Source organism: Bombus huntii, chromosome 6 (assembly GCF_024542735.1).
Source record: "Bombus huntii isolate Logan2020A chromosome 6, iyBomHunt1.1, whole genome shotgun sequence".
NCBI classification, from domain to species: Eukaryota; Metazoa; Arthropoda; class Insecta; order Hymenoptera; family Apidae; genus Bombus; species Bombus huntii.
The window spans coordinates 6,692,631-6,717,561 of NC_066243.1; the positions used below are offsets into that span (position 1 = coordinate 6,692,631).

Below are 24,931 nucleotides of genomic sequence, written 5' to 3' on the forward strand. Positions count from 1 at the left end.
CCGCCATCATAGTTGGGCTGATGACGTCAAGAAGCATAGTGGTATACAATCGTAGCGCACGAAAAACAAAGACGGTGAAAATATTGTCTACATTAATAAGAGAGAACAGAAAAAGCATGTGTGCGCACGCATAAGAACGATGAAGATAGTAAGAGAGTGCCAAGGAGGGAATGAGAGGGAATAGAGGCGTGCAGCAAGCAGTACGACAGGACGTAGAACGGCCGCTGCCGTGGTGTTTGGGCTCGGCTCGGTTGTGCCGCATCCGTTATGACGATACGATAATCCAGCGCTTAGCGCTGTGAGTGTGTAATACGTTACTTGCCATTACGCATTATTGATATTTATATTTTACGAAAAATTCGGGGAGAACGTGATGGAAGTGTATTGTTTTCTAATCTGATTGGTAAACTGTTCCTTCGTTGATCGTTAGAGTTCTTTCATACGCCATGTGCCATTGCTCTATGTGTATTTCCTTTCTCTTTCGGTTGTGTTCGGTTAAATTTTCATGAAAATATTCGTGTAACCAGTTTACCGGTGAATTATTTTAATAAAAATTTTCTATTAGTGATCCTGGTGTTCTGTGTAGTGTAAGTGCGAAGACGAAATTTTCTTCTTTCTATATCTCTACATTATTATACGGTTTAAATTGCAATAAGGAATAAGAACAATAACGAGAGAAGCAGAAAAGGGGATAGACGGTGGATTTGTTGAGCTCAAGTGGAAAAGATATCTCGCAAGGAGCGCAAGTGGCGTATCAAGATGGCGCATAATTTGGCACCGAGCGTCAACTGTTCGCTCGACGACATTGATCTGAACGCTTTGAAGGTGCGTTACGACTTTTAATGCTTTTTATTTATCAGGCATAATCTAATATTTAATGATATTTGTTTATGGACGCAGAAGTCTATTTTTTGTAGTTTCTATGAATTCAATGATTGATAATTAACCTCATAAGAGTAAACGATGATTATTATTTCTTGGTAGCACCACAGCATAATGAAGAAAGAAGGAAATAAGAGAATACAATTTTGTTGAATTTCTGTACAATTCTTTAAAATTGCTTTTTAAATGCTTTTTAAAAAATAAATTAAGGAGATTCGAAGTTGTTTAGTTAGTCATTTTTGTATTTTGTTCGCGTTTACAGTTTTGGACTGATTTATACAAATTATCTAAAAATTAAGATTAACAGTTAATATTGTGAACAGATATTACACATACAATTTTTACGTACAGTATTATTAAGTAAATATAAAATTATAGTTAGTTATTATTATCTCATTTTTCTCTCTTTCATTATTGTATTATTTTTCATTGATGCAAGAATTTTTTATTTCTAATAAGTTGTAATATATGTAACTTTTTTTAGAATGTGAACTAAATATAGTGCATACATGCATACACTATGCAGATGTGTATATATGTACCTATTAAACAAATATTAACAGTTCATATTATTTGAATATTAAAGATTTAAGTATTGTGATACATCTATTTCTTAAGGACCTATAAAATATTTAACAGTATTTTAGTATATGAAAATAACTGATTGAAAATTGTTGATTCAAATATTATTTTATACATAATATACATCATGCAGTGTATTGTATATATACATTGTACAAAAAACACGATATACAAATATAATTTATACTTAAATTGTATATGCATGTATATATACTTATATGTGTGTATGTGTGTTATAGGAACCAGCAGGTATTTTCGAGTTAATCGAAGTTGTTGGTAATGGAACATATGGCCAAGTTTATAAAGTAAGTATATATTACAAGTTCATACATAGTAAAGTTTTAGATTTGTCTCTTTCTTATGAATAATATGAATGAATAATAGAAAATTTGTATAGAATCTTGATCAAGAATTCAATATATTTTAAAATGTTAGATTACATAATAATAGTAGTTTATATGTCAAAGATCTGGTACTGTTCTTTGAAATGATAATTGCCTTTAGTAATTTATGGTACTGAAAGTTATGATTTTAGATTTTTATTATTCAAAGAATAACTATAGTTTGTCAGAATAGTTAAATGTACGTATACAAGTAGTATACAGTATTAGGTAACTTATGAGTTTTGAAGAATAGTTAAATCTCTGACTTTCTTAATTTTTTCCCTTATTTACATTACATCTAGCTATAACTTTTAATTACTTTATTTTTATACACATTACTATGTTATATATCTTTTTATATATATGTGATTTTATGAAATAAATACATATATAATACATATATTATGAAATAAAAAAACTTTAAAGCTTGATTGTACAAGAGATAAATGCATCTATGACTTTTAAAATTTTTATATAATATGTATCAAAATTAGTGGTAATGAATTATAGGTTAATACAAAATGATATTTTTATGACTACTTGATATTTTCTTAAGATCCATACACACATATGTAAAGATTCATGTACAGATATTTACATATAGATTTATATTAACTTAAGCATAAAAATAAATAATGATTTAGCTGACTTAAATCACAAAATCAAAGAAAATAACCATTCATTTCGAAAGAGAATTTCTCGCGAATTATCTTCAATTTTGGAAGAAAAATATGTGTATAAGAAAACGTAAATTTCAATCGGAAGAATGCAAAAGATGCATCATACGATGTTAAGGTATAAAGAACAAGGCAGGCTCTAGCATTATTAATGTTGTTTTACGTGTATATTTTTTGTATAGTGTAAATTATATCATACATTAATTTATGCTTTTTACAGTGTGTATAGTTTTCGTACTATCAGAGGTTGTTATAATATGCTGAGTACATTGGATGTGACATGATGTGCCTAATTTTTATTTGCATATTGGTTAAACATTAATTTGTACATTGTTATGTTGCTCAGAGACATTATTATGATTCTTACTTTTGTATGTGTATGATAATAAAGAGTAAGAGGGGAATGAGGAAGAGTGCGATGACCTACTATTGATGACGACATAGAACGAATGAAACAGCCGTGCGCATGAGTACAAACGATTAAACGCTGTGTTGTCAATTTGTTCTGATTCCTCAATTGCTTATATCTTTCACAGTCAAAGAATTTTTGAAAAAATTTGTATAAGAAATTAATCAGGAGAAGTGATAGCTGTGTCACATATTTTAATGTTATCGGTAGAGTATTGTAATATTTTATAACGCTAGTATTTTCTTTCTCCTCACTTTCTCTCTTTTTCGATAAAATGTATGTTACGTTAGATCAACTTGTAACTTAAATAAGAATTGAAATAATAAAGAATAGTATATACATACAGTAATATAAGATTTATCTTCTATGACTATTGACTGTCATTAAAATGGAAATTACAGATTTAAATTATGTCAGATCATTTATTCAGCATTTTAGTGCAAGTGTGTGCACTTTTGAATTTATAGTCATTTTAATAAAATTGTTTAATATTTTTCTTATCTGGATTCATCCCCTTCGCCTTCCTCTTTTATTTTTGTATTTAATTTAGTTCCTCACTTTCTCGACTGACTATCTTTTTGTTAATGTACTATTTTAATGTACGTATGTCAGTTATTCAGTTATATAATCTCATGACTTCAAATATTATTTTTTGGTTTAAAAAGAGCGATCTCTTTTTTTCTATATTTTTTATATACCAAATTTTAACGTTCATTTTAATTTATATGCATCCTTATTGGGATAGAAAAAGTAGTTCTTGCGAAATATATTTGAAGAAAAGATGAGAATTGAGATTATATTTTTTAGAATATTTTGGGAACTACAAGCTGCAAGACATCTTTTAAAACCCCTAACGGTCATTGTTAGTTTATACACAGGTGCTATATATGCTATATATAGCACCTGTGTATATGCTATATATAGGTGGTATATATGCTATATATGGTCGAAATTAATTTTCAATGAATAAATAGTAATAACATAATGGAAGACAAATAATAAACAAAATTTATTGTTCTTTTCGACTTCACACACATATGTGAAATAATAACATGGTTTCATTTGATATAAAAATCATATTCTATACTATTCCATCATGGTATAGTATCTCTCAAAACATTCTCCGATCCGATGCTCTAGTGTTCGAGGACATGTATCACGAAAGTAATTAGTTTGTTGCAATGAACAGAAATTTTAGATCCAATAATTTTTGTCTCCATCGCGTAATTAATTTTTTATCGATGCTATCCTTTAGGCGTGACATTTATACCAGTATTCTCATTCTCATCAGTTTCTTCTATTCATTATCGCCAGAAATTATTAATTACGTCACTCGTCTTTTTATTGGAACTATGTCACTCTCGGAATTACTATCATAAATATTTTCAGAATAACCGTTATCACTTTCTATGTAGGTACATCACAGGAAATGTTTTGAGTCAATATAAAATTCGTCACCATACTATTAATTTTACGATATACGTTTCTCGTTAACACTCAATTTTCTTCTAGTCATTTTAGAATACTATCCATTAAATGTTATAAGGAGCCCGAGTCTCTAATTGCGTTAAAAAGAAAAAAAACGTGTAAAGTGTTATTGAGAGCCTTGTGTATAGGGTACTCCGGAGTGTGTCAAGATTTTCGATTAAAATACATTTGAACAAGAACAAATTATTGAATTTATAAAGATCTCGAAATGTGACACTGACTTTTTGTTGAATATTTACATAATAAAATTGTAATATGACATTATTTCGTATTCCGAGTGAAAGTGAAAGTGAATATGTAAACTTGGAACTTTAAAAACAGAGCTCTCATTCAATATGTATGATGTTTATATTTTGAAGATTTTTCCAACTATTTTGTTTTATATACACTTTATAGTTGAAACAGTACAAATACTACGTTAACGAGATAACATATTTAAATATTAATTACAGGTAGTAGATTATGTATATATGTAAGAAATGGTGAGAAATGCCGAGAAATGGGATAAGTTTAGAACCAGTAATAAAAACAAAATTATGAATTTTGGCAATTGTATATTTTGACATTTTATTCCACGTATTTCGATCATTTCTGGTATGTAGTTACAATTCGAAAGATAAGCAAACATAATTCTAATGTAAGAGGACAAACAATTTTAAAAACAGATTTTCTTTTTTGGTCTATAGTTCATGTATTTATATAAATTTAACTGGAAATGAGAAACAAGAAAAATGATTAGACATATTCAAATTTTTAAATATATATTTTAAATAAATAACTCTTTTCTTTAAACTTTGTGTCTGATTTGTTTTCAATAACATGCAATTAAAAAACACACATGCAGCTTTCAAGATTCGAAAACTATTTTCATTTCATTGATAATTGGATGATTGCCAATAAATATACGCGCGGTACAGTTTTCTAAGAACTATGTATTTCCCATATAAATTTCAATAAAATTGATGAATGCTGCTTTGAAATGTACCTTTATACGTAGTTTAGTTTGCAAGTGATGTCAGTTATCTGTTTCCAGAATTGTAAAGGATTAAATTTATTTTAATCTCATCGGAATTATTAATAAATCCCGTTACTATAGTTTTACATATTTTGTGGGAAAATAATATTCATTATTATTTTATTGTTCATAATTCGTTAAGTATCCATCTATTAAATAAATGATTTAATTTGAGATACACAAGTAAAATTTAGAAGACGCTATATTAAAACTGTGTTTCAACGAAGGATTTGTCTCTCAATAAATGATTTCAAAAATACAGTGTCAGTATTTGAAAATATTAATCGAAGTTATATTGGAAATTTAATAAACAATAATAATTTAAATATATATATATATATTTAAGTTATTACATATATATATGTAAAAATCATGAATGAATAAAAGTGATATGAAAAATTCAAAGTTTTTAACTTCACATTCAAGTCCATTAATATTTCATAAAGTAATTTATACAGTACCATGTTTGAAAACGTAACTATATTTTTTACATAAACCCAAGATATTTTTCATCAATTTATACATTTCAACGGTAGTTTTCAATATCTTTCAATAAGCAAGAAGGAAACCTATCTTTAACGATTCTATCGAAAATCCATATTTATTTTTAAGTATGTACTAACGACTTGCCTTTTTCGACGGAAAGTAAGCAATGCTAAAGTTGCGATCATTAAATACGGATATCTTGAAAATAAAAATTTATAATAACTCCGACGTTATTCTCTACTTTATTCAAACACACATGCCATTATAAGGCGTAACGTGTCTTTAACGTGTGTTGTAATGTCTTATGCGTTCACCGCTAATATAATTTATGTTACGGTTATGCTATTAGAAGGTATCTGGCAGTTTGAAAGATGGTAGAATTGCGTGTTTCTAGACCTAGAAAGTCAGCTTTTCGTTGGCAAGCCACATAAACGTGCCATTGGTCAGAGATTATCGAAGAGCTTCGATAAACGCCATGCATCAGCATGCAAAGAATAATTGACCAAAGCACAGAAAATTTCGAAACCAGGAGAAAACTTTTCAGAATAGTCACAAGTACTACATTAAGTATTGTTGGAATCGCTTCACCCCATCTGAAGCATAGGCGGGTATAATATCAAACAATCATGGGATCTAGTTCAATTATTAGTCATGACTTATAACACGTATAGTGACTCGCAAGAGTATTTATTTATTTACCATATAAAACTTTTATGTTGTATGTGCATATTATGCATGTTACATAAAACATGAAATTTCATTAACCCTATTATAGGACGCAATTGCCATGATTATATTGGCGAGATTTGAATTTAATCTGAAAATAAATGTAGAAGTTACAAGATATTTACTCCAAACTTATATTTAGGAAAAAATTAGTACATGGTATGAATATAATACGTGTTAAAGATGTTTCCACTGAATATTGAGACGTATTAACATTGTGACTGCCTGTTTAAATACTTTCGTGATCTCTGTAAAGTATTTGTATATGTGTGCTAAATATCTTATAACTTCTGTATATATTTTTGGAATTGTTTATAACTTCATCAATACAATCATAAGAGTTGCATGCCATTACAGAGCTAATGAAATTTCAAAACGTCTAATATAACAAACATAATATGTTCATGAGATGTGATGGCAAATGTGCGAATACTTTCAAGAGCCTCTGTAGTTTGATTTATTGCAAATTTTGATTAGAAGATATAAGAATTGAATAAAGGTTAAGTTATGTTTTAATCAGAGACTTAGAATAATCAAATTCTATTAGTTTAAGGTAGTTTTAATTAGGCAGCTAAGATTTACTAGGAGTTTTAGCGTAGTTTCGATCAAAAGACTCAGTCAACCAATCTCAATCTGGAGATTCATTACTTAGGAGAATCCTATTTAGAAAAAACTCTATTTAATACCGTTATGTGCTATCGGCCAGTTGTCGATGATCATTGGATGCAGGAGGCTATGAACCAGGCGTCGATGACTACGAAAACATGAATGACGCATGAGCGATTGCCTGATCGTCACTTAAATCAAGTGCGTTAAGTAAATTATATATACCACCTTGATCATATACAAATTCAAACAAAACGTTGATATTTTTATTATATTTTGAACATTATGATAGAAATATGTTTTTCTAGTGTTAACTCATTAATTCTCGTCGTAAATGGTATTGCTAATGATTTCTGCATTTCGGGGTGATGAAATGTAAGCATTCTGAAATGTAAAACATTTATAAATTAGAAGTATAAAGTTATGGGGAGTGGTACATTCAAAATTCATAGCATGTATGTATGTATGCATTAATAATTCACTGGGTGAAGTGCACGCTTAGGTATATGTGTAAATGAATTTCCTGATGATAAGAAGTAATGTGGTTGCTTTTTATTGGTGTGCGTCATCACATACTTCATCACAGGTTAATATACAAGCAAAAATGCCTTCGCTCTTCAGCGGAGGGCCAAGCTTCCATAAATCACGAGTCACCACTTTCCCAAGACTCCACAGTTGTATAATTTTCTATAGATAAAGCGACGATTGCATCTTTGTTACCACAAAACCTTGTAGCAAGTATTATTGAATTTTTATTAGTAGTATTTCTCAAATCGTTATCATGAATAATAATCTGGCATTCTTTCCGCGACTTACTTTCAAATTTGGCAGCCCCCGTTATCAGCTTTTGAACTATTTTTATGCAGTCCACTCACTTGGGTGCGGCTGGTGGTTTTGACTGGTTGCATCAGGCCGCGAGATATCTCGTCTAGTGTTATGAAGGGGTTAAAGTACAATTAGGAAAAATTCATCGAATCAAACAGCAGGCGAAAGAAATGCCTAAACGGTTTCCTAAATATGGGGAAGTTTGTCCAATTACTTGATCTATTAAAACCCGATGAACAGCTTTCATTTTGTTTCTTTAAACACATTCTAATGTAACGAATAGTCTTTCTTTTACAATTTCTAACAACGAATGTAACATAAAATTGGACATGAAGCTGACGATATTAAATATTTCTTATTCAACATATAATATTCTGACTTAATAATCTGATAAAGGAGTTTTAGTAAGTATAACTATATTTCGACAGAGATGAACGAGATATGCTGTCCTCAAGTACGGATTTACTTTTACAAATTTCATAGTGTAAATAGAATTGTTACCTTTTTGACCTTTATTAAACATAATTGTAAATATTTTTAACTGCCACGGGTAACTTCGATTCGCCGAATAATTTCGGCTCGATATTCTGAAGAAGAAAGTTGTGTTTAGGAACATATATGGGAGATCTAGGGTGATATCGTATAATGTAGCCAGAATATTGATAGATGTAGGCGTTGAGGTAAGAGGAATGTTACATACATTTTTAAAAGTAAGATTATATTTTTTGACGCATTGATAGATGTAATTCGCTATTCCTTAAAGAAATATTAGCTTGTTATGGGGGTGTCCTAAATTGTAACGTTATAAAACAGCGTTTTTTTGTGATTTTTTTTTTTAGAAGGGAAAGAAAGAAATGAAGTTATTGAATTTTGAAGTATGGTTTTATATATATTTAACGAATACAAAAAAGTTCTTTTTAAAGTAAAACAAAATTATAACAGATTTCTAAGCCTATTTCATGGGCGTCTTGTCGCTGCAGTCTTCAATCGGCGGGAAAGATCCGCCTCGTAATTCTTGACTGAAACAAAAAATCAAAAAAGGATTAAATTTTTGTTTTCTTCAGGGTGAACTAAAAAAAGGCAGAAAAAAATGTGAAATTAAAAATTTCGGCGGGTTTAAGAAAGAAATGTGTTTAAAAAAAAATTTAAGGTGCTATAGCAATTATTTAAATAAACTTTTTGACGAACTTTTTTAGTTCACTTAGAAGAGAATTTAATACTGAAGGAAAAAATTGTTGGTTCAATTAAATAAGTCGTTTAGTTTTTTTGCTATTGCGCCCACCAATTTAGAAAAATCGTGAAAATAAAAACTGGTGAAAACGCGTTTTAAAGTTTTCAATAGGAAAAAATATCAATTTTTAGTTACTTACGTTGAAAATCTGCTACTCAGCTATTCCTGGTCAATATATCAGTCCTTCTTTTGATGCATTTGATGGAGTCTACGAGCTGTATGAGCCTCTTTACGGCTAAATGCCTGGCGCTTGTTCTCTCTCTCTCTCGATCCGTCGCGTGTCAGCGATATCAGTAAACATTTTGCACTGCTGGTCTATATTCAAATTAAGCAACTGCATGACACTCAGAATCGCTGAATACCCTTCGTTGAACATACCTGCAGCCGTGTAGGCAGCAATTTCAACGATCTTTTGGCCCGAATTGAGGTGTTTTGAAATGATGAGCCAAATTGTTGAGTTGAACGACTCATTGGAATTTTCAGTATAACCGCATAAGCATCGCGTTAAAAAGGTTATCGTCTGAGAGATCTTCATAAATTGGGCGAATGTGTTTCTCAACTTCTTTATTAATCAATCGATCGGGATGATTCAGCGTTGCTGTTATAGCTTCTTTCATCTTTTGGACAGAATCCACGTCCCTTCTAATGGCCAAACCATAATATTCTTACGATGTGTACAAATTCTTACAATCTGAACAAAACTAGTTATTAATGCTACAAACTAGTAGGTAAAGTCACGTACACTAAATGAATCATACACATTTGTACTTCTATTAGACACATTAAGACTCGACTGGATACAACCATGGATTATAACTATTGTATTGAACAACCCTTCAACCTTTTTCAGGTATGAAACTCTGAATAGAAAGTCGGAGTGGCGAGCGCTCGCATACCTGCTCCACGCTCGTTTGCTTTATATTCTTGGAAATATTTAGAATTGGCCTTTATCACTTTGCAAATATATTCTTAGATAGTTTATCTATCGATTTAAGCAATAAAAAAAAAAAAAAAAAAAACACGATTTTTTGACATTTTATTTCAGGACATCCCCTTATGTCAGAAAACTGTTACTTTCTTTTAAGAAGATGTAAATATTTTAGAGACGTATGTTAACGAGTACCTGCATCAACATTTACGTTTAATGATTTAGTTTAACGCTACTGCTCATTTTATAGCATATGTTCAATAATTCGTACATCTCCGAAAATATTAATAATAATCATAATTTTTAGTTTCTTTGGAAGATAATTAAGACATTTGTTGGGTAAAAGATAGTTGGTAGATATCAGAATACGATGATATATTTACATTACATCAAAATTATAAGCTGTGATTGAAATTCTTTCTAAAGGATTGTCAGCAATTGTCTTCTTATAAGATTAAAATATATTCTATTATATTTTCTTTTAATTCAAACTGTAGAGTATTTAGCATTTTCTTTGGCTTCTAACGCGTCTAATGTTATATTTGATGTTTCCTTTACACTTTATACAAATGAAATTTGGTAAAACTTGTAATTTTTTGCAAAATTACAAAAATAAATAATTTTATACAAAACATCAGAATAGAGATCACAGATAAATGTGAATAATTATAATAAATGCTAATCTTTTACTAACAAATTGCTTCATAACTTGAAAACCAAAGCCGACGAAAAGTTATTGAGAATGAAAATCTTGATAATATATTTCACAGTTATTTAAATCGGCGAGGTCGCCATTCCCAATAATTAAACTCTTAATAATAATTTCGTTTAATAAGACAAATTATAAAGAATACGAGATAGAAGAGGGGAAGAAGAAGCTAATTTGTGTATTGTATTTCTTTCTATATAATATGATTTTATAAATATAAATTTAATTCCAAATCAAGTTTTGCACAGATTATTTACGTATCCAGCGGCTTTGGTAGGTACTCGCACTGATAAATATCCGTCGATGTATGGGATGGGATACATAAATCGGAACACCTAAATATTTTCGTTTTTAGTGGTTTCATAGAAAAAACTACACAGCAGTAAGTTGTGCTATATGGAGGAGCACACACAGTGATAGATAATGTTTTTTCTGAAAGTCATTTTTTAAATAAGATTTTAAGGTCATTATCATTTTTTTGTGGGACCATATATTTGTTTAATACATTAATCGATCCATCTCGATATTCCCTACAAAGATTTAATTTAACAGTTACTTTAACTCTAATTTTTCAAATTGAAAGTATGAAAGTCAAAGAGAACGTAAATAGAAGAATACCATTTCGCGTCTTTTCTTGTCTTGCCTATATTGCAGAACCTTGATTATAGGAACTAATAATAATAAATATCCGGATAGTAGGAAAACAGCTTTTCGTATACCCAGTGACATATATTTCAAAAAAAATGTTACAAACAAACAATTAAACGCTACATAAAATCTTACCCATCTCATTCCTTACTTGACACTAAAGCATATTATATTTCTTTATAAATTTAATGTATATGTTTTAATATAAGTAGTTTCTCCGAGTTACTTTCATTTTGTAGTTCAAATCATCTAGGCCTTTTATGAAGAGCTGCTATCACCAAGTATATCTTCAAATTTCTCGTCAGCAGGTTTGTTCGCTTCTGTATCCATAGTTGTATTTATAAACTGCATAAGAGCACTGTTGAGATCGACTTCTGGGGCGGCATATTTCGTATTAGTTTCAAACCAGTTCATCACATCGATACTGTCGCACTCTCCGCATTCTGGTATTTTACTCAGTTCTTCAAGTGCTTCATTTATGTCCTGTCTTATTTCGGGCTCTTCCAAACTCTGTCCGCTTTCATCCTTCAGAAGGTTGTCCCACGCGTTTTTCAGTATTGACGGGCTGACATTTGTCCAAGCATGACTTGCCATGCGGCAACAATCCCACATATTTAAGTCATAGTGCTCATTTACCACTGTTTCCTTTGTATAGGGTTCAGAATGTGGAACTAATGTTTTCAGCAATTCGATTTTGCACTTTCGCTTGAAACACTCGATTATTCCATGATCCATTGGTTGTATGAGCGGTGCTGCGTCGTATGAAAGATACATGATTTTAACTAATTCATCTTTTGTACTTACTATCCCGGTTTCGTGATGAGGGAAAACGTTATCTAGCAACAGCAGAGTTTTCATTCTGCGCCCTATTTTTTGTTGTCTTTCTCTAACTGATTTTAAGAAACATTCATCGAACCATTCATCGAAAAGGTTACTGTCTATGATAGGCAGGGTGCTAGCTCTGTAGATACTTGTCAGAATTCTGAAGGATTTTAAACATGGAGGATTCACTTTTGTTCCGACTACTAGTACTGGCAACTGATGACTTCCGGTAGCATTTGCACCAAGAAGTATCGTAACTTTTTCTCCGTGCGGGGTACTCATCTTTAGTGATGGCTTATACATTGCAGATTTTTGTGGTACTGCTGTCCACAGTATTCCTAAGCAATCGGCATTGTAGATGTTATCCAATGTGTATTCTCCGCTTTGCAGAAGATTTTTAATTTGAGCTTTGCACTTATTCGCTTCATCTTCATTTCCTATTTCTATATTTTCAGGCGTATCCCCTTCACGTAAACCGTGATGTCTTTTAAAACTTGTCACCCAAGTCGTACTGCCTTTAAAATTAGCAGCACCGCGCATCTTTGTATTCAATTCCCGAGCTTTACTCCCTAACATGTCATGCGTTATTGTTATGTTTTTATTTCTATATCGTATGTACCACTGGCGAAGTGTTGTTTCGAATTTTTCATTAGCTTCATCTTTTGTAGAAGCTATTTTGGAAGTGCTAGGACCCGGTAAGCTGTTCTGGAATTCTTCTATTATCTCTGCACGGTTGTCTTTTATTATGCTCAGAGTTCTAGATGAAATATTGTACCGTTCTGTTATGGTATCACGAGTCTCACCTCTTTCAATCATTTGAGTGATATCGTATTTCTCGGCAACTGACAACATTCCCAAGCTCCGTCTTGGAGCCATTATTGTTTGTAACGTTTCGAATGTAAATACCGCACTGAAATGTTGTGACGAGATTTTATTTCGACAGTTACAGTCGTTGACAATCTTAATAGGGGGAAACAAGTACTATATGGATTATATACCTATATAGCTATATACGTATAAATGTATATGACATACACTATGGAGAATTATACAACATTCTGATGATTGAACGTTGTGATAATGTATGTATGTGATGTATAATCGAGGTTATATTCTATATCAAAATAACGAATAATATTTCACCGAGAGTTGACGGAAGGAAGCAGCATGAAAGTAAGAATTTATTATGAGATTATTATGAGCGGTAACCTTTTCAAGAAGACTAATAATTCATTGTTTCTGCGAATATTGCAAAGCTTCTTTTCATGATTTTATTTTTCGAGTATTTTTATGCAATTTTGTAAAAGCAAAAATAATGATTCTAACTACGGAGACAGGCGAATCAGAAATAATTCTAATTTTAGACATCAGTGAATTATGGAACTACACGTATCATTGTGCTTTATTGTTAATATCGAGTAATTTGAAAACAGTGTCTTCTTCCGTAAAAAATTTAACGTAGATTATACCTATGAAATTTGAATTTTTAATACGTACTGGCAACTTGCCTTTTTCGATTGCAAGTAAGCAATGCTGAAATTGCGATCATTAAATATAGATATCTTGAAAATAAAGATTTATGTTAATCCCGATGTTATTCTGTATTTTATTTGGGCGTTACTTAGGAGAATCCTGTTTCAAAAACTCAATTTAGTACCGTTCTGTACTATCGACCATTTGTCATAAATCACTAGATTTAGGACAATAGGAACCCATGCGCAGTTGACTACGAAAACATGAATGACGCATAAGCGATTGCCCGATCGCTACTCAAATCCGGTGCATTAAGCAAATTATATACACTGCTATATGCACAAGTATGCGAACACTCGGTGCAACTCAAACAAAACGTTTATATAATTATTATATTTTAAAGATTATAATAGAAATATGTTTCTCTAGTGTTAACTCTTTAATTCTCGTCGTAAATGGTATTAAATGTAGTGCCAAATCGAAACTGGAACGAGGAAAATATACTTTTGCCAAACAAGTCCCATATTCATTACTAGTAAGTAGCTAACACTTGATAAAATCTATATAAACTTATAGAATGTAATTGAATAAACGCATATTGCAATCATTCTAAACTCTCAACATTGTACAGATATGTATGCTTACAGTCACTGACCTTAGCTGTTTTCATGGAAGTAATGTTCATTCATCTTCAATTGTGTTTTGCTTTTTAATTACACTAATGAATATCAACTATTGTATTGGACAATATCGACTAATCACAAGGTTAACAGAGATAAGATCAGATGCGAATGTACATTATAGAGCCTTATTTCAAATATATTTTATGTACTTGCAATAATTTGGAAGTGTCTTAATGCTTACGCACGGTAGTATATACTCAATCTACGAACAATTTTTATGATTTCCCGTTGTGAAACCAGATTTGTCTAAAGCAGTAAAAATTAGTTTCTATTCCACGCAAGAAATTGACATTGACGGAGGAATTTTTTTTTTTACTGAAAACTTTCAAGTTGTCGAATTTCACCGTCTGATTTTCTATCTGTTTAAAATTCGTGGAATTTTAAATCAAATCTGTACTTCTATTAGAATGATTTTGGACATGTTAGATTTTTGGCCATCTAACCAACATGTTATCATGTGGGTTCTTATCTTTGAGCGGATAATAAATCTACAAACATTTAATGCTTTTTAAAAGATTTCTTATTATGAAGGGCTAATCTTGTTCAAAAGATATGTCTGTAAATACATCCGTTGTGCGCAGAAACATTTTCTGCAAACTTTTTAATATATAAATTAAGCGTTTTAATATAAAGGGTTGAATCGACTAATTTGGCGTCGTCAAATAATTTGAAAATTACTGCAGAAAGCACTGTTTTGAGCAAAAATCAGATAGGACTCATCTCAATGTAGTTTTCTCTTATTCTTTATAACGACGAGTAACTTATAAATCATAAACAGATTGCAAATATTTATGTAAATTTATATTTAATTATATTTATCAGTAGTATTTGTCAAATCGTTATCATGAACAATAGTCTGGCATTTTTTGCACGACTCACTTTAAGATTTGTTATTCCTCGTTTTAAGTTTTTGAACTATTTCTATGCAGTACATTCACTTGGGTGCGGCTGGTGGTATTGACTTTGATGATATTGGTTACGAAATGGCGAATTCCAGCAACTTGAAAAGAATAGCATTTAGTTCTTTTTTTCAGTTGCGTGACGGAATTAACTGCGAGACGTTTCGTCGATAGAGTCAAACCATTAGTATTAGATGACGAGATATCTCGGCACAAACGTTAAACAGGTGGTATCGAGCCGCGAGATATCTCGTCTAGTGTTATGAAGGGGTTAAAGTACAATTAGGAAAAATTCATCGAATCAAACAGCAGGCGAAAGAAATGCCTAAACGGTTTCCTAAATATGGGGAAGTTTGTCCAATTACTTGATCTATTAAAACCCGATGAACAGCTTTCATTTTGTTTCTTTAAACACATTCTAATGTAACGAATAGTCTTTCTTTTACAATTTCTAACAACGAATGTAACATAAAATTGGACATGAAGCTGACGATATTAAATATTTCTTATTCAACATATAATATTCTGACTTAATAATCTGATAAAGGAGTTTTAGTAAGTATAACTATATTTCGACAGAGATGAACGAGATATGCTGTCCTCAAGTACGGATTTACTTTTACAAATTTCATAGTGTAAATAGAATTGTTACCTTTTTGACCTTTATTAAACATAATTGTAAATATTTTTAACTGCCACGGGTAACTTCGATTCGCCGAATAATTTCGGCTCGATATTCTGAAGAAGAAAGTTGTGTTTAGGAACATATATGGGAGATCTAGGGTGATATCGTATAATGTAGCCAGAATATTGATAGATGTAGGCGTTGAGGTAAGAGGAATGTTACATACATTTTTAAAAGTAAGATTATATTTTTTGACGCATTGATAGATGTAATTCGCTATTCCTTAAAGAAATATTAGCTTGTTATGGGGGTGTCCTAAATTGTAACGTTATAAAACAGCGTTTTTTTGTGATTTTTTTTTTTAGAAGGGAAAGAAAGAAATGAAGTTATTGAATTTTGAAGTATGGTTTTATATATATTTAACGAATACAAAAAAGTTCTTTTTAAAGTAAAACAAAATTATAACAGATTTCTAAGCCTATTTCATGGGCGTCTTGTCGCTGCAGTCTTCAATCGGCGGGAAAGATCCGCCTCGTAATTCTTGACTGAAACAAAAAATCAAAAAAGGATTAAATTTTTGTTTTCTTCAGGGTGAACTAAAAAAAGGCAGAAAAAAATGTGAAATTAAAAATTTCGGCGGGTTTAAGAAAGAAATGTGTTTAAAAAAAAATTTAAGGTGCTATAGCAATTATTTAAATAAACTTTTTGACGAACTTTTTTAGTTCACTTAGAAGAGAATTTAATACTGAAGGAAAAAATTGTTGGTTCAATTAAATAAGTCGTTTAGTTTTTTTGCTATTGCGCCCACCAATTTAGAAAAATCGTGAAAATAAAAACTGGTGAAAACGCGTTTTAAAGTTTTCAATAGGAAAAAATATCAATTTTTAGTTACTTACGTTGAAAATCTGCTACTCAGCTATTCCTGGTCAATATATCAGTCCTTCTTTTGATGCATTTGATGGAGTCTACGAGCTGTATGAGCCTCTTTACGGCTAAATGCCTGGCGCTTGTTCTCTCTCTCTCGATCCGTCGCGTGTCAGCGATATCAGTAAACATTTTGCACTGCTGGTCTATATTCAAATTAAGCAACTGCATGACACTCAGAATCGCTGAATACCCTTCGTTGAACATACCTGCAGCCGTGTAGGCAGCAATTTCAACGATCTTTTGGCCCGAATTGAGGTGTTTTGAAATGATGAGCCAAATTGTTGAGTTGAACGACTCATTGGAATTTTCAGTATAACCGCATAAGCATCGCGTTAAAAAGGTTATCGTCTGAGAGATCTTCATAAATTGGGCGAATGTGTTTCTCAACTTCTTTATTAATCAATCGATCGGGATGATTCAGCGTTGCTGTTATAGCTTCTTTCATCTTTTGGACAGAATCCACGTCCCTTCTAATGGCCAAACCATAATATTCTTACGATGTGTACAAATTCTTACAATCTGAACAAAACTAGTTATTAATGCTACAAACTAGTAGGTAAAGTCACGTACACTAAATGAATCATACACATTTGTACTTCTATTAGACACATTAAGACTCGACTGGATACAACCATGGATTATAACTATTGTATTGAACAACCCTTCAACCTTTTTCAGGTATGAAACTCTGAATAGAAAGTCGGAGTGGCGAGCGCTCGCATACCTGCTCCACGCTCGTTTGCTTTATATTCTTGGAAATATTTAGAATTGGCCTTTATCACTTTGCAAATATATTCTTAGATAGTTTATCTATCGATTTAAGCAATAAAAAAAAAAAAAAAAAAAACACGATTTTTTGACATTTTATTTCAGGACATCCCCTTATGTCAGAAAACTGTTACTTTCTTTTAAGAAGATGTAAATATTTTAGAGACGTATGTTAACGAGTACCTGCATCAACATTTACGTTTAATGATTTAGTTTAACGCTACTGCTCATTTTATAGCATATGTTCAATAATTCGTACATCTCCGAAAATATTAATAATAATCATAATTTTTAGTTTCTTTGGAAGATAATTAAGACATTTGTTGGGTAAAAGATAGTTGGTAGATATCAGAATACGACGATATATTTACATTACATCAAAATTATAAGCTGTGATTGAAATTCTTTCTAAAGGATTGTCAGCAATTGTCTTCTTATAAGATTAAAATATATTCTATTATATTTTCTTTTAATTCAAACTGTAGAGTATTTAGCATTTTCTTTGGCTTCTAACGCGTCTAATGTTATATTTGATGTTTCCTTTACACTTTATACAAATGAAATTTGGTAAAACTTGTAATTTTTTGCAAAATTACAAAAATAAATAATTTTATACAAAACATCAGAATAGAGATCACAGATAAATGTGAATAATTATAATAAATGCTAATCTTTTACTAACAAATTGCTTCATAACTTGAAAACCAAAGCCGACGAAAAGTTATTGAGAATGAAAATCTTGATAATATATTTCACAGTTATTTAAATCGGCGAGGTCGCCATTCCCAATAATTAAACTCTTAATAATAATTTCGTTTAATAAGACAAATTATAAAGAATACGAGATAGAAGAGGGGAAGAAGAAGCTAATTTGTGTATTGTATTTCTTTCTATATAATATGATTTTATAAATATAAATTTAATTCCAAATCAAGTTTTGCACAGATTATTTACGTATCCAGCGGCTTTGGTAGGTACTCGCACTGATAAATATCCGTCGATGTATGGGATGGGATACATAAATCGGAACACCTAAATATTTTCGTTTTTAGTGGTTTCATAGAAAAAACTACACAGCAGTAAGTTGTGCTATATGGAGGAGCACACACAGTGATAGATAATGTTTTTTCTGAAAGTCATTTTTTAAATAAGATTTTAAGGTCATTATCATTTTTTTGTGGGACCATATATTTGTTTAATACATTAATCGATCCATCTCGATATTCCCTACAAAGATTTAATTTAACAGTTACTTTAACTCTAATTTTTCAAATTGAAAGTATGAAAGTCAAAGAGAACGTAAATAGAAGAATACCATTTCGCGTCTTTTCTTGTCTTGCCTATATTGCAGAACCTTGATTATAGGAACTAATAATAATAAATATCCGGATAGTAGGAAAACAGCTTTTCGTATACCCAGTGACATATATTTCAAAAAAAATGTTACAAACAAACAATTAAACGCTACATAAAATCTTACCCATCTCATTCCTTACTTGACACTAAAGCATATTATATTTCTTTATAAATTTAATGTATATGTTTTAATATAAGTAGTTTCTCCGAGTTATTTTCATTTTGTAGTTCAAATCATCTAGGCCTTTTATGAAGAGCTGCTATCACCAAGTATATCTTCAAATTTCTCGTCAGTTGGTTTGTTCGCTTCTGTGTCCATAGTTGCATTCATAAAGTGCAGAAGAGTACTTTTGAGATCGAATTAATGATGGGGCATATTTCTTGTTAGTTTCAAACCAGTTCATCACATCGATACTGTCGCACCCTCCGCATCCTGGTATTTTACTCAGTTCTTCAAGTGCTTGATATATGTCCTGTCTTATTTCGGGCTCTTCCAAACTCTGTCCGCTTTCATCCTTCAGAAGGTTGTCCCACGCGTTTTTCAGTATTGACGGGCTGACATTTGTCCAAGCATGACTTGCCACGCGGCAACAATCCCACATATTTAAGTCATACTGGTTATTTACCATTCCTTGCATTGTATGGGGTTGAGTACATGGAGCTAATGTTTTCAGCAATTCGATTTTGCACTTTCGCTTGAAACACTCGATTATTCCATGATCCATTGGTTGTATGAGCGGTGCTGCGTCGTATGAAAGATACATGATTTTAACTAATTCATCTTTTGTACTTACTATCCCGGTTTCGTGATGAGGGAAAACGTTATCTAGCAACAGCAGAGTTTTCATTCTGCGCCCTATTTTTTGTTGTCTTTCTCTAACTGATTTTAAGAAACATTCATCGAACCATTCATCGAAAAGGTTACTGTCTATGATAGGCAGGGTGCTAGCTCTGTAGATACTTGTCAGAATTCTGAAGGAATTTAAACATGGAGGATTCATTTTTGTTCCGACTACTAGTACTGGCAACTGATGACTTCCGGTAGCATTTGCACCAAGAAGTATCGTAACTTTTTCTCCGTGCGGGCTACGCATCTTTTGTGATGCCGTATACAGTGCAGTGTTTTGTGGTAGTGCTCTCCACAGTATTCCTAAGCAATCGGCATTGTAGATGTTATCCAATGTGTATTCTCCGCTTTGCAGAAGACATTTAAGTTGAGCTTTGCAGATATTCGCTTCTTTTTCATTTCCCGTTTCTACATCTCCAATCGTATCCGTTATACGTATACTGTAACGTCTTTTAAAAATTGTCACCCAAGACGAAGTGGCTTCAAAATTATCAGTACCGCGAATTTTTATATTCAATTCCCGAGCTTTACTCTGTAACATCTCATTCGTTATTGTTATGTTTTTATTTGTATATCGTATGTACCACTGTTGAAGAGCTGTTTTGAATTTTTGATTAGCTTCATGCGCTGTAAAATATTTGGAAGTGCTAGGACGCGCTAAGCTGTTCTGGAATTCTTCTTGTATCACTGCACTGTTGTATTTTATGGTTTTCACAGTTGTCCCTGAAATATTGTACCGTTCTTCTATGGTTACACGAGTCTCACCTCTTTCTATCATTTGAGTGATATCGTATTTCTCGACAAGTGTCAACATTCCGAAGGTCCGTCTTGGAGCCATTATTGTTTGTAACGTTTCGAATGTAAATACCGCACTGAAATGTTGTGACGAGATTTTATTTCGACAGTTACAGTCGTTGACAATCTTAATAGGGGGAAACAAGTACTATATGGATTATATACCTATATAGCTATATACGTATAAATGTATATGACATACACTATGGAGAATTATACAACATTCTGATGATTGAACGTTGTGATAATGTATGTATGTGATGTATAATCGAGGTTATATTCTATATCAAAATAACATTCGACTAATAAAATAATATTCGACCAAGAGTTGATAGAAGCAAGCAGCGTGAAAGTGAGAATTTAATATGAGAATAATGAGAACAATTTTTTTTGCAAATAGCTTATAAATAAATGGTTCTTTGTAACTGAATTTATATTTCTGTCTATTCTACAAACGGTAACATTTTCGAGAATACTAATAATCCATATATTTGTTTAATACATTAATCGGTCCATCTTGATATTCCCTATAAAGGTTTGAGTTAACAGTTGCTTTAACTCTAATTTATCAAATTGAAAGTATGAAAGTCAAAGAGAACGTAAGTAGAAGAATACCATTTCGCGTCTTTTCTTGTCTTGCCTATATTGCAGAACCTTGATTATAGGAACTAATAATAATAAATATCCGGATAGTAGGAAAACAGCTTTTCGTATACCCAGTGACATATATTTCAAAAAAAATGTTACAAACAAACAATTAAACGCTACATAAAATCTTACCCATCTCATTCCTTACTTGACACTAAAACATATTATATTTCTTTATATATTTAATGTATATATATATATGATTTAATTCTAGGATCATTCAGGGATCGATTCTGAAAATCGAGTTTATTGTGAAAATACTTAAATGAAATACAGGAGTAAACAACAATTAATAATTAACCACAATTAATAACAGTAATAATTAAATAAACAACAACCAATTAATAACATTAAACAATAAATAGCAAGTTCTGTGCAATGTTTTTTTTTTTGTTTTTATTTATTTATTTGTTGAAATTACAATCAATTCTCGCGTTGAGAATTTTCAGTAATTTTTCTGGTGTGGCGCAGTGACATGGCTGTTTATTTACAATAAGTTAATACTTATTATAGATAGGTATAATTTATAAGTATTATAAGTAAGTGCATATGCTTAATTTGGATAATTAAATGAATCTAACGTTTAGGTCAAGCGGGTAGTGCCTCTTCAGCCTGCGAATCTGGTCCGTCGTATCGAGTAGTCCAGTGATTAGGGGGTTTCGGTGTTTGTTGATTCTTTTGCTATATCTGTCGCTATATTTTGCTATTTCCTCTTTGACGGTGGGTATCTTGAGGTCGCGGTGTATTGTTTCATTGGTTACATACCAAGGTGCGTCAATTAGGGATCTTAGCGTTTTCGATTGAAAGCGTTGGAGTATTTCAATGTTGGAGTTACTTGCTGTTCCCCATAGTTGGATTCCGTAGGTCCAGACAGGTTTTATTACGGTCTTGTAGAGGGTAATTTTATTCTGTATATTTAGTTTGGAGCGTCGGCCCGTGAGCCAATAGAGTTTTTTTAGATTGTCCTTTAGTTGCTTCCTTTTATCTGAGATGTGTGTCTTCCACGTTAGTCTCCTGTCCAGGGTCATGCCCAGGTATCGGACTGTGTCCCTGCTAGGAACTGTTGCATTGTTGATGGTGACCTGGGGGCAGGTTTGTTTTCGGAGCGTGAAGGTTACATGTGAGGATTTCTTTTCGTTGACTTTGAAGCCCCATTTGTGAAACCACTTTTCCATGGAGTCGAGACTTCGCTGGAGAGTGGATGAGGCTATTACCGGGTCTGCGTGGGTAGCTAATAGCGCTGTGTCGTCTGCAAATGTCGCTATTGTTATATCGTTTGATATAGGTAGGTCGGCAGTGTAGATGGAGTACAGTAGGGGTCCGAGGACACTACCTTGGGGTATGCCGGCTTCTATTGGGAATGTTGCGGAAGTGGCGTCTAGGCATTTAACCATGAATTGTCTATTGGTTAGGTAAGATTTTAGGATGGAGTAGTAGGGGTGGGGTAGGATCTTTTTAAGTTTGTATAGTAGCCCTTCATGCCATACTTTGTCGAATGCCTGTTGGATGTCTAGGAAAACCGCTGAGCAATATTTTTTCTTTTCGAGTGTTTGGCTGATCGTATGAGTTAAGCGGTGGATTTGCTCTACTGTAGAATGATGTTTTCGGAAGCCGAATTGGTGATCTGGGAGTGTTTTCAAGTTCTCTAGGATTGGAAGGAGTCGGTTCGTGAGCATCTTCTCGAATAGTTTGGACAGGGTAGGTAAAAGACTGATTGGGCGATAGGAGCAGGTTTCGTATATCGGTTTACCGGGTTTAGGGATGAGGGTAATCAATGAGATTTTCCAGGCCTTAGGATAGTGTTCCAGGCGAAGGATAGCATTAAAAATCGATGTGATGAGTGCTATCCCTTTTGTGGGAAGTTCCTTGATTGCTCTATTGCCTATTAGGTCGTGTCCTGCTGCTTTCTTGGGGTTTAGGCGATGATTGTTTCTATAGTCTCTGCAGAGGAGAAGGGTTCGATAGGAGGGGACATTTGGAAGGGGGTGTGCAGGTATTCAGCAACGTCCGCGGCGGCTTGGGGGGAATGGGGTTTGAATACTTTTGACAATACTTTTGGCAAACAGGTCGGCTTTTTCTATAGGGCTTCGCGCCCATCCACCTTGCGGACGGCGGATAGGTGGGATTATTTGTGGGGGGCGTGTGAGTTTCCTGGAGGCCTTCCATAGTGAGTAGTTGGCGTCGGCTGTGGGGGATAAGCTGGCGAGGTATTTATGGAAACAGTCGTTTTTATAGTTTGTTAAGGTTCTGGATAGCTTTCTAGTTGCGTTGTTAAGTTTGCGTTTGTCCTCCGGTGTTCTGTGGGTCTGCCATACTCTTCTTAGTCTACGTTTTTCTGCTATTTTTTTTAGTATGTATTGTGGATATTCTTGTTTGCTGTTAGTTGGCTTTGTCGGTGTGGAGAGGCGGATTGCGTTTATTATGCTCGTGTTTAAGTATTCCGTGGCTGCTTCGATATCTTCCTTTGTTTTTAGTGGGGTGAAGGCTGAGGTTGAGTGTGTAAAGACTTCTCTGAAGAGCTGCCAGTTGGTGTGTTGGTTGTGAATGGAGCCATTAGGTGTACTCTCGATGATTGTTGAACTGACTGTTGCTATCACGGGAGAATGATCAGAGGAGAGATCGGCCGAGGAGTTGATCTGGACGTGTCTTGATGGGATATTTTTAGTTATGAAGAAGTCGAGAAGGTCGGGTATTTTGTTGGTGTCAGAGGGCCAGTATGTGGGTTCGTATGTGGTGAGGTAGTTGTTGTTGTTTATTATGCTGTTTAAGAGGTTTTTGCCTCTTGCTGTAACCAGTCTGCTGCCCCATTGGATGTGCTTGGCGTTATAGTCTCCTCCAACTATGAATCTATTGCCCAGGGTGTCCAGGAAGTTATCAAAGTCTTCTTTGGCGATGGAGTGTCTGGGAGGGCAGTATACTGCTGAGGTGGTGATTGAGCCATGACAGTCTTCTATTGCTACGTTTGTTGCTTGGAGGTAGTCTTTCTGGAATGATGGAAGTTCGTAGTGCTTAATACTTGCTTTGATTATTATTCCCGTGCCACCGTGGGCCTTTCCGCTGGGGTGTTGAGTATGGTAGAATTTGTAACCATTTATTTTCAGGTAGCTCTTGTCGGTGAAGTGGGTTTCCGATACGAGCATTACGTCGATTTGCTGGTGTTTTAAGAAGAGTTCTAGTTCAAGTTTGTGTTGCGCTAGACCGTTGGCGTTCCAGAGTGCTATGCGCCTTGGTTTTATTTTGAGTCGGGGCGTGCTAATTTTTCCACGATGAGTGTTAGTAGCGATAGCAAGTGATTTATTTGCTCCGATTGTTTCTCTATTAGCTTTTCAAGCCTTGAGGAGTTGTCTGTGTTAGGTGGGTTGGGGACACTGTTTTGGGGAAGGTTCCTTTGGCTGTTCGGGTTATTTTGGATGCCTTGTACTGCTTGGGCATAGGAGGTTGAGGTGGAGATGAATTTGGTAGGACTGGGTGTTTGGTTGGTTGAGGGGGTTGG

General features: G+C 33.0%; 1 protein-coding gene across 14 annotated transcripts in view; it reads left to right on the forward strand.

The window, feature by feature from the left end:
- The first annotated feature begins 38 nt into the window (after positions 1-38).
- LOC126866563 (serine/threonine-protein kinase mig-15) overlaps positions 39-24,931 on the forward strand; it is an 81,944-nt gene continuing 57,051 nt past the window's right edge. For 6 of the 14 annotated variants that reach the window (XM_050620303.1, XM_050620305.1, XM_050620306.1 and 3 more), the window contains exons 1-2: positions 41-825; positions 1,704-1,769. In XM_050620303.1, the coding sequence (XP_050476260.1) occupies positions 760-825; positions 1,704-1,769 (132 nt within the window). In that variant the 5' untranslated portion in view covers positions 41-759. Of the gene's footprint in view, positions 826-1,703; positions 1,770-24,931 lie in introns of all 14 variants that reach the window. The other 8 variants (XM_050620316.1, XM_050620314.1, XM_050620315.1 and 5 more) reach the window with 5 other exon arrangements.